The following is a 20061-nucleotide window of genomic DNA, read 5'->3' on the forward strand; positions in this document are numbered from 1 at the left end:
ATTCTTTTCAAGTGGCATGAGCTTTGGATTAGACAACTGAAATGCATCAGAAAGCTGTACGTAAAGGTTGACGAAAAATTCACCAGCTATGACGAAATCAAATAAGATCAAAATGTGGTTACGTGATATATCAACTCGTCACGCCACTTTCTTGGGAGTTGCATGGTTCTCAGTTTGCTAAATCAATACGTTTTATCCAAGAGACGTGTGCTTTGGATTAGAGGGCTTAAATGTATCAGACAGTTGTAAATAAATAGTGACAAAAACAGGCAGCAACAGTGACGAAATCGAATCAGCCCACATTTTGCTCAAACAATAAATCCACTCGTCATATCACTTCATTGAGATATGCATGCTTCTCAATGTGCTTTGTCGAGATGTTTTATCCAAGAGATGTGTCCTTTGGATCAGAGGGCTCAAATGCATCAGTCATTTGTAGATAAAGGGTGACGGAAACAGGCAACAGCGGTGACGGAATCGAATCAGCCCACATTTTGCTCAAGTAATGAATCAACTCGTCATATCACTTTACTGAGAGCTGTGTGCTTCTTATTGTGCTTTATGAAGACATTTTATGCAAGACATGTGGGCTTGGATTAGAGGGCTCAAACGCATCAGATAGTTGTAAATAACGGGTGACGAAAACAGGCAGCAGCGGTGACGGAATCGAATCAGCCAACAATGTTCTTTATTACTTGTACATCAACTCGTTATACCGCTTTACTGAGACTTGTATACTTCTCAACGTGCGATATCAAGACGTTATATCAAAGAGAAAAGTGTTTTGGAAATATGGCTCAAGTACATCAAAGAGTTGACAGACAGGGGAAAACCCCACAACGAAGAGCTGTACGGTTCATATGCAGTGACTACATTTTCCGCGATCCAGACTGTACAACGTGCATGAGGGAGAAACTGAACTTGCCAACTCTTACCTTGGGATGCCAGGTCCGGAGATTAAAATCATTCTTCAAAGTGGTAGAGGGGTTGGTCCCAGCCCTACATTCTGGAATTGTTTTCACTAAAGTAAGACCCAAGCGAAATATTACAGCAAAGAAATATAAAGAATGTAACGTAAGAAAAAAATGTCGAAAATTACGTTACAAATCAAACTACATGTAAATGTTACACAGTAAGGCACTGTAACACATCAGTATACCGACCGAGTTTCACTCTTTTTTTTGTGAAACCGATCCTGGTTTGGAATCAACTTCCAGCTGAAGTCGTTAACAGTATATTCAGGAGGTTTTCAAAGCAAAGATTGAGCAAAGTCTTCTTCACTTTGACTACCAACGCTCCCAACGTGCCCTCTCTCACCCGGTGCCTTATACCGCAAGGTCCTGCACCGTACTACATCCAGAACCAGACAGGATGACGAAAAAAGGCAGTAACGGTGATGAAATTTAATCAAGCCCCGATGTGTAGGTAATGCATCAACTCGTAATACCACTTTGCTTAGAGTTGCAGGCTTCCAAATGCTCTACATCAATATGTTTTCTCCAAGAGACAAGTGTTCTAGATTATAGGCTCAAATACATGATGACGAAGTGAATAAAGGGTGACGAAAAAGGGCAACAGCGGTGACGAAATTGATTAAACCAACAATAAGCTAAAATATTACATCAAATCGTTACACCAAGTTGTTTAGACAGACATGATTCTCAATGAACTATTTCAAAACGTTTTTGTCGCAGAGATATATGCTTTGCATTCGAGTTCTTCAAGGACAAGTTCACCTTGCTAGACATGTAGATTGAGTAAATGCATTTCTATTTATGTATAATACTATTTAAGCATATTGTTGCCTCAGTCGATTTTGTCACCTCTGCTGCTTATTTTCGTCACCCTTTACTTACACCTCATCATGTCTCTTGGAGAAAACGTCTTGATATAGCGTATTGGAAACCAGGCACCTCTCAACAAGATGATACAACGATTTGATGCATTACCCAACCTCATTAATTCATTGATAAACACTGCAATTTTGTCACTGTTGCCTCTCATTTTCGTCACCCTATAGGTCTATGTACAACTGTTTCATGTATTTAAAGGACAAGTTCACCTTCATAGACATGAGGGTTAAGTGAATGCAACAATATTAGTAGAACACATCAGTGAAAATTTGAGGAAAACTTGACAATCCGTCTAAAAGTTATGAATTTGTAAAGTATCTGCACAATCACTGCTACATGAGAAGGCTATGATGCCATATGCATAGAACCATAATTATGACGAAAATAATAACAGAATTTCATAAAACTTCGCTTCTTGAATAAAGTGCATATTTTCTGGGCTTGTTACTGACGTATGTTATATGAGTAACACTATCCCCCTCGCCTCTAAAATAGAGAAGTCGATTGTTCTTTTGTTATGCGAGAAAAGTGGAAATATGTTTGATTTTCTTTATACTTTTTGATATTGCTGTACACATGTGACATCACAAGCCATAGTAGTCTTGTCATCCAGCCATGACTGAGCAGAAACTTCAAAAATTCATAACTTTTGAACGGATTGTCCGGTTTTCCCCAAATTATCACTAATGTGCTCTGCTAATATTGCTGCATTCACTTAACCCACATGTCTGTGAAGGTGAACTTGTCCTTTGAATACATGAGACAGTTGTACATATAGGGTGACGAAAATGAGAGGCAACAGTGACAAAATCGATTCAGCCAACAATATGCTTAAATGATCCACTAAATCGTTATGTATAAAAGTTTTCTCCAAATTACAAATGCTTTGGATTTGAAGGACACGCATGAGATAGTTGTAAATAAAGGGTGGCCAAAAAGGCGGCACGGTGACGGAATTGAATAAGCCGACATTATGCAAAAACTAAGCATCAAATCACTATGTAACTTTTTGGAGAGTTACATGCTTCTCAATGTGCTACAAGAAGGTTTCTCCCAGAGATATATATTATGCTTTGCATTCGAGAGATCCAAAACAAGAGAAACTTGTATATAAAGGGTGACGAAAGAGACGACTACGGTGAAGAAATCGATTCTGCAAACGATATGCTTACATACATCGCATTATCATATCACAGTATTTAGAGGTGCATGGATCTCAATGAGCGTATCAAGAATTATTCTCAAAGTGACATGTGCTTTAGATAAGAGGACTCAAGGGCATAGGACAGTTGTACATAAAAGGTTACGAAAAACGCAGCAACGGTGACGAAATTGCAGTGTTTATCAATGAATCAATGAGGTTGGGTAATACATCAAACCGTTGTACTGTATCACTTTGCTGAGAGGTGCCTGGTTTCCAATACGCTATATCAAGACTTTTTCTCCAAGAGACATGTGCTGTGGATTAGAGGCTATACTACATGATGAGGTGCAAGTAAAGGGTGACGAAAATAAGCAGCAGAGGTGACAAAATCGATTGAAGTAACAATAATAATATGCTTAAATAATAAATCAAATCGTTATACCACTTTGCTTAAAGTGGCATGCTCCTTAGTGTGCTTTAGCATAAAGTTTTCTCCCAGAGACATGTACTTTACATTTGAGTTCTCAAATTCATCAGTCAGCTGTAAATAAAATACATGGTGACGAAAAAAAAAAGCATCAACGTTGACAAAATCTATTCGGCCCACAATCTGCTGAAGTTACACGTCAACTCTTCGTACCACTTTGCTGAGGGCTGCATACTTCTTACAGTGCTTAATCAAGACGTTTACTCAAAGAGATAGGTGCTTTTAGAAAATTGGATTAGACGGTTCAAATACATGATGAGGTTGTCAATAAAGAGTGAAGAGAAAAGACAGCCACGATGACGAAATCGATTCAGTCAACAATATGCCTAAATAACAAATTAAATCGTTAAATACCACTTTTCCAAGAGTTACATCCGTCTCAATTTGTTATATCAAGAAGGTTTCTCCTAGAGACATGTGCTTGCATTTGAGGGCTCAAATACACCATACAGAGGTTAATAAAACAACCTCAAACCCTTTTGGAGATATATTTTATCGAAACGTCAGGACAGAACCAGCATCCCCATTCAAACAAATAGGAAGACCGAATTCATGACAGCAAAACTAAGGCTCAGACGTTACTTAAAGAGTTCAAGTCCTTCTTCACGAGAGTGTCTTATCTGATACCAGACATAGTTACTCCACCCTCCATGAACAGCACACCGCTACACAGTCAACAGTGTGGAAACCCTGTTCGGGAGAATAGAGGTTTCGAAGCCACAGGTCTCGACCCATTACCTAACACAGTGCAAAAAGAGTGTGCAAAGGAGCTGGCTCCAGTGCTGGGGAATATCTTTCTCTTCAGTTGTCAGTAGATACAGGCAACTTGTCATCTAACTGGATGTCTGCTCATGTCACACCAGTGTCGAGGAAAGGAGATACACATCAACCAGGAAATTACAGAACTGTTTCCCTGACATCCGTGATGTGTTCAAAACATGAGCAGATGATATGTAAGCATTCTTGCAACATTTGGAGAATCACAACATCCCGTCGCCCTTTAATTATGGTTTTAGAATAGTGATTGAACAATTGCCCAGCTCCTCACAACAATGTATGATCTTTTTCTTGCCCATGGCAAGAAGATCCAGACTGACACCACCTTTTCGGGTCTCCAAAGCTTTCGATACATTACCGAACAGTTCTCAGGCGGTTACTATTTTTGTGCTGAATAAACGACCTACCAAATACCCTCAAGTCCCGACTCATTACGCCTTTTGGTAGATGACTACCAATTTAAAAAATAAGTCAAATCTCAGCGCGATTATCTCAATTAAAAGATTTATTTCAACTGAAAAAAAAATGGGCATCCGACTGGGGAATGAGGCTCAATGGTGACAAATGCCAAGTTGTGAGCACTGACGACAAATCCTCATACTTGCCCCAGGCCACCATAGACAAAATCATCACTGAATGCAATGTACATATGACCAAGAATGAATTTCTCAGGAGGTATCACTTTTCATGTGCTGATATAGCGAAGTATACATGGACACCTCATTACACTTGTCTGGGAAGAAGTGAAACTGAGCTTTTATCAACAGAGTACATTGAACTTGATGATCTCATGTCTGAAGATGGCTCAGATGTTTGGCCTATGAACGAGTATGCTGATGCACAAAAGGGAATAGTGACAGTGATGATGATTAGATACGGGAGTAGATCAAGTTCAAGAAACTTTACTGAATTAAAGGCATTATTTACCATGTGCAGATGAAACAAAAACCCAGCTTAAGTGCTTCAAAATAGTTCTAAAATTTGGATTAAGGATAGAAACGACAAATGTAAAAATTAAGTTCTATACTACTATGTATTGTTGAATATACAAATTGGGTACAATTGTTATGATAAAAAATTTAGCTAAGTTATAGTTTATTGAGAAAGGCTTTATTGGTTGGGGCTTTTTTATACAATGCATCAAAATTGACATGATAATTCGAACATTTTTAAATCACTACTCCCAATGGTAAACAATGTCTTTAATAATCTGCATCGCCTCGTTAAATGTTTTTTACTGCTACTAATAAGTATTTCGTCTTGTGCACAACATCCATCTCTTTGTCTTGGATACACAGCATTTCGATAACATTTTCTATAGTTTTTAGGACTCCTTCCAAATCATCTGTTCTTATCGTCAGGGTTTGCTCGCATCTTAATAAAAACCACGTTTAATTGGTCTTCTTGTTTTTGAAGGGAATATAAGCAACATTATTATGAATTATGATCAGTGCATTTCAATACACAAGGCCAGCGCACTTGAGCAAACTGCAACCCACTGGTAGAATTAAAACTAACTAATCACATTGTTATGTGTACTATGACTGAACTGCAAACCGAATTTGGTTCACGTGAGTGAACATGTTTTGCACATTATAGGCCTATTTGAAAATGTAGGCCTATTGGCATAAATTTCCAGTTTAGAAAATATGAGCAAAAATAGCAAGATTGAACAACCTTATTGCTTTTCTCAAAGCCAACATAACTTTAATCCCCTTTGCTTTCTAATATAAATGCTATCTCGACTATATCATGGCCATTTGAGATGAAATATTGGTTGTATGGATGATTAGACTGTAGTCCTATTATTATTATACTGACCCATTCGTCTTGCACGTTATGGTAGTACAATACAGAAAGCGTTTCAGCGCCTCTGTCACAAATTTCCATCATTTATCCATAAATTACAAATATATTCATCTCCCAAATTCATATGTTATAATGATTATCATAGATTTAAGTCATTTTCACCATGATCATAGAAATCGTTGATGCTATTTCTCCATAGTCATTAAACGACTCTTGGCGTTTTATGACAGCATGTTTTACAGTAGTCGTTGAGATAAGTTGTCGGCCTATTTGCACACATATAGAATGCAAGGTTTCACTTCATATCTATTACTCGATAAGCCATTACTCTATTGAGGCACTTCCATCATGACTGGTGATGTATGTGTCGCTGGACAGAATCTATAGCTTTAAAGAGGATCGCATTTCCATGTTTCGCTATTCGAACAAAGTCACTTTCTTTGTCAGCTGAATTGGACATTGTGAAAAGTGTCTTTTTTCAGGCAAACGTATATCAAAGCAATGGAAATTCTGGTTTTCTTGCGCTGACCACTAACGCAAGTTATTTATACAGATATTTGGTTGAATAGATGCAGAAAATCATGGTGGATAAAGATTGATAAGAAAACTATAACAGTGTGCTGATAAAAGAGATAACAGGGGTTTTCACGAAGCGTAAAAGCGGTATCGTGTTTAACATCTTCTATACGGAGTGAGAATAGTGAATCTCCACATACAAGCGAAGCTTCTATCTGAAATCGTTCGTCACTGCATTCAGAGCAACAATTTTGAAAATTCCAATTCAGATGTCCTCATGCTCACTCGAGGTGCATCCATATTTAAAGAGTATGTTTTACCCATTTACGCCTATACTTCCTAGTCATATTTTACACTTTCAACAAAAATATAAAAAAATACCGCTGGCGCTCGCTCATTTCCAAACATTTACCTAGTGTTTATACTTTGTGATGCCACGTTGACCTGTTGTACACCTGGAAATATAACTTTAACTTCTCAACCAATGTATAACGTCCCTCGAAGCACTTTCTGAGATATGAAAACCAGGAAAATAAGGAATAGGAATTACCATGAGCTACCAGCTATATAAGCATGTAAAAAAATTATTCGTGGATGTTTGATTTGACAACCGTGAAATTGGATCAAAAATGACCATCACTTGTCTTTTCCGGCGCTTTGGCCATGGTCACATGTCGTGCCTGTTATGCTTCAGTTTCGTAAAGTAGGTCGTGCTTTCTTTTTTCTTCCTTTGCGTGTGTGTGTATATGCATCAGCCACATTGGTTAGCTTAATTTGCTGCACTGGCATGCATTCGAAGTGGTCAAAAAGATGTCATCATTTGCATTTGTAAAGAAATGTGAATCAGATTGAATCGGTTTCTCCTTACTTGTTGCCAGGACCACGTAGATGGCATCTCGTAATTTCATGATTGCAAAGAATGCACCATATTCCACCTGAGCCTTTGGCTTTGCAGGGATCTTTTTGTGTCGCAGCTCCTCTTTGTTTTCTCCTTGGACGCCCATGTACCGCGGACGAGTTCTTCCGTGACAGTGTGATCACGCGTGAACACGACAGAAAATGCCTGTTTAAAGTCTACGTTGCTCCGATATAGATATAGATGTCTTGACGGCACCTTTATTCATGTTAAGCAAATATTATACAAAGTTTAATACAAAAATATATGGCAACTCAAGGTAAAAAATGATAAAGGGGAGTGGTGATATCAAATACACTTCCGAAACATACAATTGAAGTAAATATCAAGTAGACTTTACTCCAATAATTGAAGGTTTGCATTCGGCAGTAATTTGGGCGTAGTTTCCACGTGCAAAACCCTCATAGATTTACAACTGAAGTCAGTTGCACTGAATAGTATTAGTCTTTTCTATTTGAAGTAAGGTAAGATGTAATACACCTTAAAAAGAATGGAGAAGAGTGAAAAAAACTGTAGTAAGCTGAAAGAGACAGGCAAACTGTATTTTTATTGAAAGATTATCTGTAGTATACCTAGGAGAGTAGACTAGCATTTCTTCGGGCTCTGCGACGTGTTTTGATTGACATCCGATGCTCAGCCAATAAAACTTCGAGAGTTGACGACTGACAACTGTCTTGCCACACCCGGTTCCACGCCTCTATTCGGAGGTTTCTTACTAGACGGATTTTTAGCCAACTTGATTTCCACATCGTCGCGCCCTCTATTGACTGCCAATCACTGATTTAGGCTAAAAATACGTCGCCCGCTAGACTAATATTTTGGCGAATACTCCTCGGAGAGAGTGCTTTCACCTATAGGCCTTCTCGAGTAGTAGAAAATAACAAATGCATAAAGTGTATGACAGCAATATTGCTTCAAGCACAAGCTCAAGCTTGTCAAGCACAAAAGATTAAGCCCAAGCAGCTACTTAAAAGGATGGTATAATTTTGGCTGAAGCGGAATTTAGGTTTTTGATTTTGTGAGATATATAGCAAGCCCTTACATGCAATATTAAACAGCATATACGATTCTAAGGTGGCAAGTTTATAAATGGTTTCTAACTATCTTGCAAAATAATCTGAATCCCCATCTCAACCAATAAAATTTACAAAGATGAGTGACCGTGAGTGAACGTGTGTGTCTCGGTGCTCCGCCAACCGTGTACTTCTGAATAGGAAAAGCGGCCAAGAACTGAAATGTCGGGGGCGAGTAGACGACAACGGCGCAATGAAAAGCCCAAGCCCGACGGACCCCCGGGAGCAAATCGTAACCTGGACCCTGAAAAAGCCGCTGAAATTCTGAAAGACGAATGTGACTGGGAAGATTCAGATCTAACGTCCGCCATTCAATCGGTCATTGAAAATCTCCTCACGGACTCGACCTTCGTCCAAAAGATTGTGAACTCCATTAAATCGAAGCTGCTCCATGACGTACATGAATCTCTGTGTGACGAGGTGAAGCGGTCGCTAAACTTCGAAATTGAGACTCGCGACTCCAAGATCGCGGCGCTTGAGAAAGACGTCAAAAGTCTGAAATCAGCCATAGACGACTCGGAGCAATACTCCAGGCGGAACTGTCTGATATTCGCTGGGGTGGAGGAGAAGGATGGCGAAAGTACAGACGTCATCATCAAGGACATCTGCCGAAATGAGCTCGACGTCGAACTGGACGATGGAGACATCGATCGGAGTCATCGCCTGGGATCTCCTCTGCCTGACGGTGGTCCAGACAACCGACAGCCCAACATACCTTCTCGACGAAAAAAACGACATCGGAACATCATTGTGAAATTCACGAACTACAGGATCCGTGAAAAGGTCTACGGCGCCAGGAGGAAACTTCGCGATTCTTCGTCAGCCATCCCCGTGTTCATCAATGAAAACTTAACGAAAACGCGGTCGAATCTCTTTTGGAGGATAAAGAAAGTCATCAGGAACAGAACCCACCAAATATGGACACAAGACGGTGTGATCATCGTCAAAGACTCCAAAGGTGGACGCACCAAGGTAACTCGAGAGAGCGATCTTGCCAAACTGTCCGACTTGAACGTTAGTTAAACCTTACCTGAACAAGTGTACAAACACTTTGTAGTGTATGACAATTTTTCATTCAACTTTGTGATATTTTGTATTGTGTAGTCCTCATTTGGTGTGTATGGTCATCTCACACCCGTGCGTTCTCTGTAAACAATCAGTTAAAAGTAATCAAAAGGCTTTGTTATGTGTACTGTGTAATGAATGGGTACATACAAAATGCGCAGGTATATCAAAGCATGTATATGACGACCCCACTGAAAATTTCGTGAACTGGCAATGCTCTAAATGTCTATTTTCTCATCTACCGTATTGTTGTGATATTTTCCCAGAAAACCATGAGAGTGCAACTGCACACAAAACTGGGCAGCATTCAACTTGTACGTGCTTAACCGAGTTCTCCGACCTTATTTACGATAACCTCGATAAAGGGCGATTGACAGGTGCAGTCTTTTTAAATCTAAAAAAGGCTTTCGACACTATCCCACACAATCTTCTATTAACGAAGCTGCATTGTTTTGGTATTAAAGAGGGAGTTGGCATGGTTTGAATCTTATATAACAGGTAGACAACAATGTGTAACATTTAGGGGAGTGACGAGTGATTTTCTTCCAGTCTATGCGGGGGTTCCGCAGGGATCCATTTTAGGTCCCCTACTATTTTGTATGTCTATCAATGATATAGCTTACCTTCCTCTTCACCCCCAAACAAATATATCCCTTTCTGCAGATGATACTGCCGTCTTTTCCTCAGGGTTTGGCGTGAAGTCAGTGCAAAAACAGCTTCAAACAGATATACATGTGTTAAGTAAATGGTTTATGGAAAATAGAATGGTGGTTAATACAAACAAAACAAAAGTAATGTTATTTAAATCCCGAAAGAAAAAGAGTTTCTCTGAGTTAGAAACTACCATGAACGAGAGAAGACTTGAGAATGTTACGAAGTTTAAATACCTCGGTGTGACGGTTGACCAAAACCTCGACTGGTCTCCTCAGGTGAATGAAGTTATAAGAAAAGTTTCATATGCTACAATGTGTATACGTAGAATCAAGCATTGCTTAACAAAAGATATGTTAATTCAATTATATTATTCTTTGATTCTCCCTCATATTGATTATTGTTGCACAGTATGGGGATCTTTAACTAAGAAGAACATTCATAGACTTCAAATATGTCAAAATAAATATTCTCGTATGGTATTAAATGCAGACTATAAAACATCAACAGTTAGCTTACTAGATACACTTAAATTGCAATCCATTGAAAAGAGATTAGAATATCAGTATTGTATATTGGCCTATAAAATAGTTAATGACGCAACCCCATCTTATCTTTGTAAGCTTATATCCCGACGTAACGTTATATATCCTACTAGACATGTCCTAACGAATCAGTTATATTTACCTAAGCCAAAAACAGACAATAAGAAACGTTCCTTCTCATACTCCGCTTGTAAAATGTTCAACTCACTTCCAATTTCCGTTCAATCATCCCCTTCATTACCAGTTTTCAAGAAACGTCTCCGGCTTCACCAGTCTATCTTTTGATTTAGTTATCATTTCATATGACCACCACTTGTATTATGTCGTATTATGTTTTCATTTGTTTTGTCTTGTTTTGTTTTCTATTTTGTATATATGTTACCCGATATTATTTGTAATTCGTTGATTTTGTAACCTTTGTATGTGATGCAGGGCTCCCTTGCAAAGCAGGCCATTGAGGCTCTGAACGGGACAACCCTGCTTTTAAAGAAAACATGAATAAATAAATAAATAAATAAACCATCACTTTAAATCCATAAATGCATTGGCATTTTGCTTGTGTTCAAACCTCTTGCTTGCCCTAAAAACCAATGGACCGGTCCTGTAATGTATTCAGATTTTATGAATGTTTGGTTCACAAAGGTTGCCCTTAAAGGGGAAGTCCAGTCATGCCAGTTGATTTTTATATAATTTCACATCATGCATAGCACAGAAATCGACAGCTCCATGTTTAGATTTGTGGAATTGATTGTGTTACTTGAGCAGAGAAACCAATATTCTGAAAACCCAACACAAATTCCATCGAATACAAGCATAGCAGCTTCCACTAGCCATATAAATAGGCATGTACTGCAGCGCTCGGTCTACTTTGCCAGACGAAGGCCAGCAGAATTCGCGGCCGAAACGTCGTACGCATACCTTGTGTTTACCTCGCTTCGTATGACAAACGATTACTTTATTTTCTTTCAGATTCTACCACGATGATGAACATCTTCCGTACTATTAAGCTTTATTATTTATTTATTCATTTATTTACTTCTAATCTTTTGTCAGGGTAGGAATATACCCTGACAATATTATAGGAATAAATAAATAAATAAATATTATAGGAATGCATGATTGGGCGCTCACCATTTTAATGCTTGAGTAGGAGGCTCACATATTTCAACAACGTAGCAGTGCCACCCTTTTACAATACCACCTGTGTAGAATTTATGCATGCTCTTTTCTTCTGTTCTGCTTCCCTTATATGTCCCCGCTCATGTATTTTCTTTTTTTTTTTGGTGAAGCTGCCATGCCATCATTCATGTTATTTTTCGATTTGTTATAATGTTTGAAAACATTCTTATTTCTTATCCCAATCACTGCAAAATTCTGAAACTTTGCACCCATTAGTTGTTTAAAAGTAAAAGTCTGAAAATCAGCCGGAATTCTCTTTGAACAACCACAAAGCTTTCAGAGGGCTTGTTTAATTTAGCAACAACTATAGTAAGTAAATTCTTGCCTATATGGAACTTCATAGAAGAGCGCAGGTGAATGACATACTCCGTTACTATAAGGCTGTACGAAAAGAAACATACATAAATAATTGTAATAGATAACTGAAACGGTCTATAGGTTGCGATTTCAACAAAAGGGACGTCACGCCTGTGGGAACATTAGTCTTAAAGCTTGTTTGATGATTCAGATCGATGTTTTGAAGTACAGTGTACTGACAGGCTTGACGGTGCACCACGTATTCTTTCTTGGGTATGTAGGTGCCTACTAGTCATTGTATTGTGGTCCTGAAAAGGGCCTACACACTCCCGACGTTTCAGTAAGCATGCTTCATACCGTTTTCACATAAGAGATTAATGAGAAAACCTCATCCAGTCCTTCACAACACGCCTTTCATTCATACTGAACTCACTGCGGTATTATACACTCACTGAAAATCAGAATGCCATAAACTCTAAGTATGAATCAGGTTTTGCTCTTATACAACATGTATATCTGTCTTTCTACTACTGTATTGTCACACATTGTTACGCACGTATGAACATGCATGTGTACACACACGATAATTGATATGTAAATATGAATATTAGTTACATGACTGTGTGTGTACACGTGCATGTTCATGTGCGCAAATGTGAGTGACTAATATAAATTGGAGTGATGCGACAATCACATTGTGAAGAACATACCTTTCTCAAACAGTGAAAGAGACAATGTCGTTATGACGTAAAACGAAGAGAAAAAGATCCACACACTCATCGCATATGTCAAATTCAAAACCATTTCTTTCGATGTGTGGTCAGCCTAATTGCGTTACTTTACTTCCTAACTTGCTCTGCGTAATGAAAAATCCAACCGCCATCGTCTACAACTTAATAGGCCTATAGTATCGGCGTCGGGATATTTTGCGCTATCAATTTGTAAACATATCCATTATTGAGGTGTGAATTTTCTTCAATTTGTCTCCCTCTACAAATTATGAATGTGTAAGATCGCAACTGCTGATCTATAGTTTTAACTCACACCTCAATCTTCACCCCTCTGCTTAATATTCTCTTGATTTCATATCCATAACTATTGTTCCGTTCCCACTTCGTTTAAGAACTCGATGACTTGAATCAAACAACTATCGTGTGACAAGGTGAGAAATTATTCATTTACATTTATCACAATCAAACTCGGCTGACATTATGATAGAATTCGGAAGAGTGAGCAAATAACAACGCTGTGTACTTCGTTATCACGACACACATCTCAGTTTGTACAAAGGGGACTGCAAGAATGAAATCGCGCCATCCATTTTGAGAATTCCATGAGATAGATAAAATCGGCCAAAACGATATTCAGTTCTCTTGATCAATTCAATGTGACGTCTCATCTATCTATTTTCAACTGATGGAATAATTTTCTTGAAAGCATCCTATACCTTCTTCCTCTCATCCTAAATCTTGTAATAGTGAGGCTTTGTTTCGAATACTCCAGTGGACACCATGCAGGTATTGGACCGGATGCATAAACGCTAGTAATTGCTTGTGCTAGCCGTTTACTCGAATTCGTATGCATAAACGCTAGTAATTGCTTGTGCTAGCCGTTTACTCGAATTCGTATGCATAAAAACAAGCAATTGCTTGCGAGCAGAAGCTTTTGCTAGCAAGCACAAGCAATTGCTTGCTGCCCGCAAGCAATTGCGTAAAGACTAAGCGTTTGCTTAAAAACGTATGCATAAAACATACCTTTTGCTTGTTCTTGCTAGCAATTTATTGCTTACGATTTTCCAAGCTCTGTAAAATGAACTTGAGCTTTTGCTTAACTTGGACGTTCCCTTTCAAGTATAATTTTCACATTCATACAAGTAAGACCACACTTGTGCAGGAGTGGTATAAATCTACAAGAAATTACTCTTTAGCAGTGTTAGAAACTTTTTCATTTCAACAACGGGAATGTCCAGTGATCAGCACGCAAAATGTGATGAAAAACAGGTAGGATGTCTGACTTCGGTGGAGAGCAAGGAGACCTCTCTCCACATGAGATCTGGCAGATCCGGGCTATCTCTATAAGCAGTGATGGGAATCAGCCAGTACGTGTGTGTGTATAGATATGTGTGTGTGCGTCTGTGTGCGCATTTATGAGTGCCATTTCATAGCTCTATTGCTATGTCAGGAAATGTTTCGCACACACGCACGCCCTTTCAAATACATGCTGTCACACTCGCTTTTGCTTGAAGCAATTGCTTGTTTTATGCATTCGGCCCATTGACGGCCACGCATAAATTCTTGCTTACTACTTTTTTTTTTTTTAATTCATGCTCCATATTCCACATTTCATACAAGTTTTATATTCCATTTGATTTTAGAAAAAGAAAATGTTTTTAACTCAATGGTCAATTTGAAACAAAATTGCACAAATGTATAAGGACGTATAATTGACATGTAATATGAGGAACCACTAAAGAGCAAAGCTTGTAGGAAATATAAGGTTCCAAAAATATATATGATATAGGCTTTTAGCACACTATATATTAATGTAAAATTGTCTCGTATACGCGCCAAGGACTGAAGAAGGCAGATAGTGTAATGAGCTGATGAGGAGACAGAAATATTATACAACTTTCAAATTGATTATCAACCTCTTATGACAACAAAAGCACCGGTGATACTGCTAGTTTGATACATGTACAGGTTGTTCGTCGTCTTTTAGTGTTATCCCAACGTTGAATATTAAAGTTCTTGAGATATTAAATGATACTGTCTTCATGTATAAGATGTTGTGCTTATCCAACACTTACTATCTATAGGTGTGAACGAATTACATGTACAGTGATTTAACAGTAATGAACTTCTTATGTGTGTGATATTTGTAGTGATTGGGATTTTTAGAAACCATATATTATTCCTATTCTTATGCAATCTATTGTAGATTGTGTTATTCATGTCCAACGATGATTCGACTCTGTGTAATTGGTAAACATCCTTCATTTTTGTTTTTGTTTTTTGTTTTTTGATCCTGCAGCTAAACAACCTCATTTCCATGAAAAGATTTCATGGTCGGTGTTTCTCTTTCTTTCGCCTGCTGTGTTACCACATGGCTCTGATTTATCACAATGTTATGTGGTTGTGATTGCTACGAATTTCTTTTCCTTCCGAGGTATTGTCATAATTACATGTTGATCACAGTTGTAAACAAACCTTTGAGAACTACGCGAAACAAATGAAATGAATTTGATTCAACTGAAAACAAATTGAGTGGCGGTAAGTCTTGGAATTGGACGAGACAGAAAGGGGCAAAATAGAATGATAATTTTCTGACTGTGTAGACTTTTAAATTGTTCAGCAATACATTACGCGTATTTTCCATCATCCTATATACGAAAAGGCCTTTGTTGGTGGAATTCCATTTGAGTCATTTGTAAAGTGACACACGGTAATTCCTCTGATATAATGACAATTGGAAAAGGCGTTTCCCATAACACAATGTTTGTTTCATCACATCGATACGTAGAAAACTCACAAAAGGAGACGGGATGAAGCTCGGGGACATTGGTGGCGTCACTCACGTGAACTCTCGTTCATCATTGATCGCCGATTTTCAAACATTCAAAGAATTTCAGATGTGCATCATTACCTTAAAGATACCGTTTTATACAAGTAAATAGTGTAATTTCCTTTGAAACGCAAGTCAGGCAGCTGAAAATCCTTTGTGATTTGATGGTTGTGCCTCTTTGTATCTTTCACATCCAATTTAGGCTGTTTAAGCCCTTTGTTACCGATATTCCTTGGAAAGGTATTTACTCTCACATGGCGTTGCATCAAACAGAGGTTAAGGTGGAGTTCAGTTGGATAGTTGCCGAAGACTCAGTGATGATGCTCGCTGACAGAAATCTGCTCCCGTTTTACAAACATTTCTCACTAGCACAAAGGAGCAGCTGATCTTATCATTAGGTTTCATCCGCGGTGACCTGGTTTCCGAGAAGATTTTCCTATATGAGGGAACAAAACAAGACGAAACAAAGGCTCTCAAAACACCATAGATAAAAAATATGTATATTACACGTGATTCACTATTAGCAATGCAGCATTCTGACGAATGTGATGTCAAGAATCTCTTTTGAGAAATTAGGTAAGTTTCATACGACGCCAAAATGCTCTTACATTATGAAAAGCTTTGTCGAAAAAGTTTTTAACACAATGCACCTTTCTTTTCAGATAGCAAGTCGCATGATAATATCAGTTTATTTGGCATTTGATTTCAGTGATTCTATAAAGATAACTCTGTTGTATAGTGATGCCTATACTAAAAGCATCATCAGCGGCAAAATCTGTACTTCTTCATTGATTCTGTCAATATATACAGGTCTATACTCAAGAATTAAACGATTCTCTGCTCACACATTACATAGACATAATACTGCCGCTTTTGATCAATTAGAAACACTGTAATAATGATAGACGATTTAACAATTTTATACACTCTTAGAAAAAAAAAATCTATACCTTTACCAGTATCACAAATAAATAAGAATTGGACAATTACACATGACTTCGAGAAAGAGTAATATGATCACGACCGCTGTCCTCACAGTTTCTCACTACTCTTTCATTGCCTTTGTACATAACAGTAAATATCTTTAAAATAATGTTTGCATTATAAGGGTCCTGCTCAGATATAACGATGGGGAAAATCAAAACCATTTTTGCGCAATCACTTTACTCAAGGGCAATTTGATGCCAAGAGTACAGTTCTAATTATTGTCATCTGTTGAGATCATTATGCAATATGATATTAATCATTATCAATTCAAACAAGTTTTGTCACAAATGGCACGTTCGCCTTGAAGAGACTTTCCTGTAGTCAATAAAGAGCCCCGTTGTTTGTTTGATGAATAACGAGATCTACTGCTATGGAATAAATGCAGTATATACCATTAGCATAATGAATAGATCTGATGAGATACAAACAGCGAAGTTCCGAAATGAAATGAAAAACTAAAGAAAAGATGAAGAAAGGTATTACACAAATATCAGCAACAATGCTCACGGGAACAAACTTTTCTGTAGACTGCCATAACAACGTTGGATGATTTGGAGACACAATGATATAGTCATAACTTTTCGTAAGATATTATGTCTATAGATTGTATATATTGTTTTTGAGTTATAGTTTTTTTTCAAGTTTTGTTGCAAATTGGTTGCTTTTGGTATCTTGATTTCTAGCCCCAGGAAGAAGGCCTATCTAAAGGTCGAAAGCTTGGCAGAAATCACCTCATACAACAGCATTTTGGCTTCTTCTGAATTAATTTTGCAATTATGTGAGATATGAGAAAGATATGAGAAAGCTTGGACATCATTATTCCTCTCACTGTTCCTCCTCTTCGGAAAAGTGCAAGAGTTGAAAAGTTGATCTCCGCCCTAAATGAGATTCACGTACCGGTGAATCAATGGGGATAATGTTTTGTGAAAGAAATCACCGCTTTGCATTTATATATATATATGTATATATATAAATGCATAACGTAAATGTTTAGACGCTGGAAGTTTGTTAAAACTGAGAATTTTCAGAAATATAGAATGAAATTCCAACAACATGTCAACCATTGGTTTAATATAATTATGTATACAGTATAACTTGGAATTTTCCACATGTTGGAATTCGAATGTTGTAATTACAAGAAGAACGAGTCTCAAATACGCCATGAATCCAACAAGAAGGTTTTTTATTCTACAAAATTATCAGCCTGCCTCAGGCCTTCGTCAGTGTAGTGCATACTGGTCAGTGTAGTGTATACTGTAGTGTATACTGGTCAGTGAAGTGTATACTGGTCAGTGTAGTGTACACTGGTCCTAGTATACACTACACTGACGAAGGCCTGAGACAGACTGAAAATTGTGTAAAATAAAAATCCTTCTTGTTGGATCCATGACATATTTGAGACTCGCTCTTCTTATATATATATATATATATATATATATATATATGATATGTATATATAATATATATATATATAATATATATATATATATATATAATATATATATATATGGTTTGATAGAGAGAGAGAGAGATAGAGAGAGAGAGATACAGTGTGTGTGTGTGTGTGTTTGTGTGTATCGACGTATATGATTATATACGATAGGCAATCAGGCAGATACTCATTAAATTTTGATTTTAATTTGGTATATACTAATTATTAGCAACATAATATCATGATTCATTTCATTTCATTTCATTTCATTTATTTATTTCAACACGGCACAAGATTCAGCCATAGACGGCTGTTCTTCCCCATGTCCGTGCACCATGAGGTAAAAATGATATACTTTTTTAAAAACATATGTACATGAAACATATATACAAAATACAATTAGATGAAACAAATCAGAACAAAAGTAGAAAAAACGAAAGAAAAAAATATTAACATAAAAAAATGAATACATGCTCGGTTTACTTGAAAAAAAAAGGGGGAATGGGTACAATTATCACTGTGGTGTCAGATACAAATTCAAACTCCGTCTATAACCGCTAAAAATTGTTTGCTGTTTGCTGTTGGCAATGTATTGATAGATATTCTTCACATGAAATCAAAATCACGATGAACTCAAATCATCGGTAATTCGCAAATCTAAGTTTGTAAAGACTTTGACTAAACCATTGGCTGGTATCTTGTTGGAATTTCATTCTATATTTCTGAAAATTATTTTCAGTTTTGACAAACTTCCAGCGTCGACATATTTACGTTCTTTACCTTCTAGAGGGTTTTTCACTGCAAATACACTGTATCAGTAAGATTAGAGAGGTTAACTGGATGAAACACCTTAGTTGTCAAAAAGGGTATTATATCATGCAAGTTTGAATGCGAAATCTTTTGCCTCGTTTTGTTTACTTTTTCAAGGGGAGGGGAAGAGGTTTCTAATCGAACGACTGAACCACCTTATCAATATCCTTTTAAAGTAGGCCTTATACATCGTTTGTAGTGTGTAAAATAATGAATTGGTAAGACGACAACTTAAGAGCAGTTCTGTACTTGGGTCAAAACTAGTGTCAACAGTGTATAATTACTGTCATTCTCTTTTGCCTTTTGTCATGTTGCCGAACAAAATCCTGGCGTTAGGTTATTTACGTCAATTATGACGTACATCTGGCACCATAAAAAAGTGTAAGCAGCATCAACAGTGGATGCTTGTTTGTTCGGATATAGAAAATTCAATTCTATCCAAGACTTTCATAAATTCAGGATTAAACCTTAATGAAGGCCTACTTTATTGTACTTGACAATCCCTCCTTCCACATCACGCACATTATATCCTTCGTTTCTGGTTTTCTGCGAAAGTCTGATTCTTTCTACCTCAAGTGTATCATACTCTTATTCCTGACGCACGAACGTTAACAGAAACTTCAGAATAATGAATGGACATCAGTGGTTCCCTAATGATAAACGTGGATAAAAGGGGACTGGTTTCTTGACTTCTCTTAGCAATAACTATTCACGTTGGAAGAATTAATTGAAGGTGTTTGACGTAGATTTGTGTAAGTGCAAAACAATTATTGTGGTAACCACGTATCCCATCATCTCTTGGTCAACCCAGATGTTTAGACCCGGATTTGGCCAAAGTGTTGCCCGCGCAGTATACGTCACAAAATAAATGTCCACTATTGTAATGAATGTTTTTGAATGACCAATGCTATTATTTCACTGTTGTGTCTACGGGATTTTTCTGAGTCCTAATAACAATG

General features: G+C 37.5%; 1 protein-coding gene across 1 annotated transcript in view; it reads right to left on the reverse strand.

Annotated features, from left to right (window-relative positions):
• Positions 1 to 7590, reverse strand: part of LOC139709834 (uncharacterized protein in proB 3'region-like) — a 36213-nt gene extending 28623 nt beyond the window's left edge. Inside the window, exon 1 of the mRNA XM_071621795.1 lies at positions 7455 to 7590. Coding sequence (XP_071477896.1) covers positions 7455 to 7590 — 136 coding nt within the window. The remainder of the gene's footprint in view (positions 1 to 7454) is intronic.
• Between the last annotated feature and the right edge of the window lie 12471 nt (positions 7591 to 20061).

This window comes from Diadema antillarum, unplaced genomic scaffold, assembly GCF_040938485.1.
Source record: "Diadema antillarum isolate AM-2024a unplaced genomic scaffold, OU_Dant_1.0 seq00001474_RagTag, whole genome shotgun sequence".
Taxonomy (NCBI): domain Eukaryota; kingdom Metazoa; phylum Echinodermata; class Echinoidea; order Diadematoida; family Diadematidae; genus Diadema; species Diadema antillarum.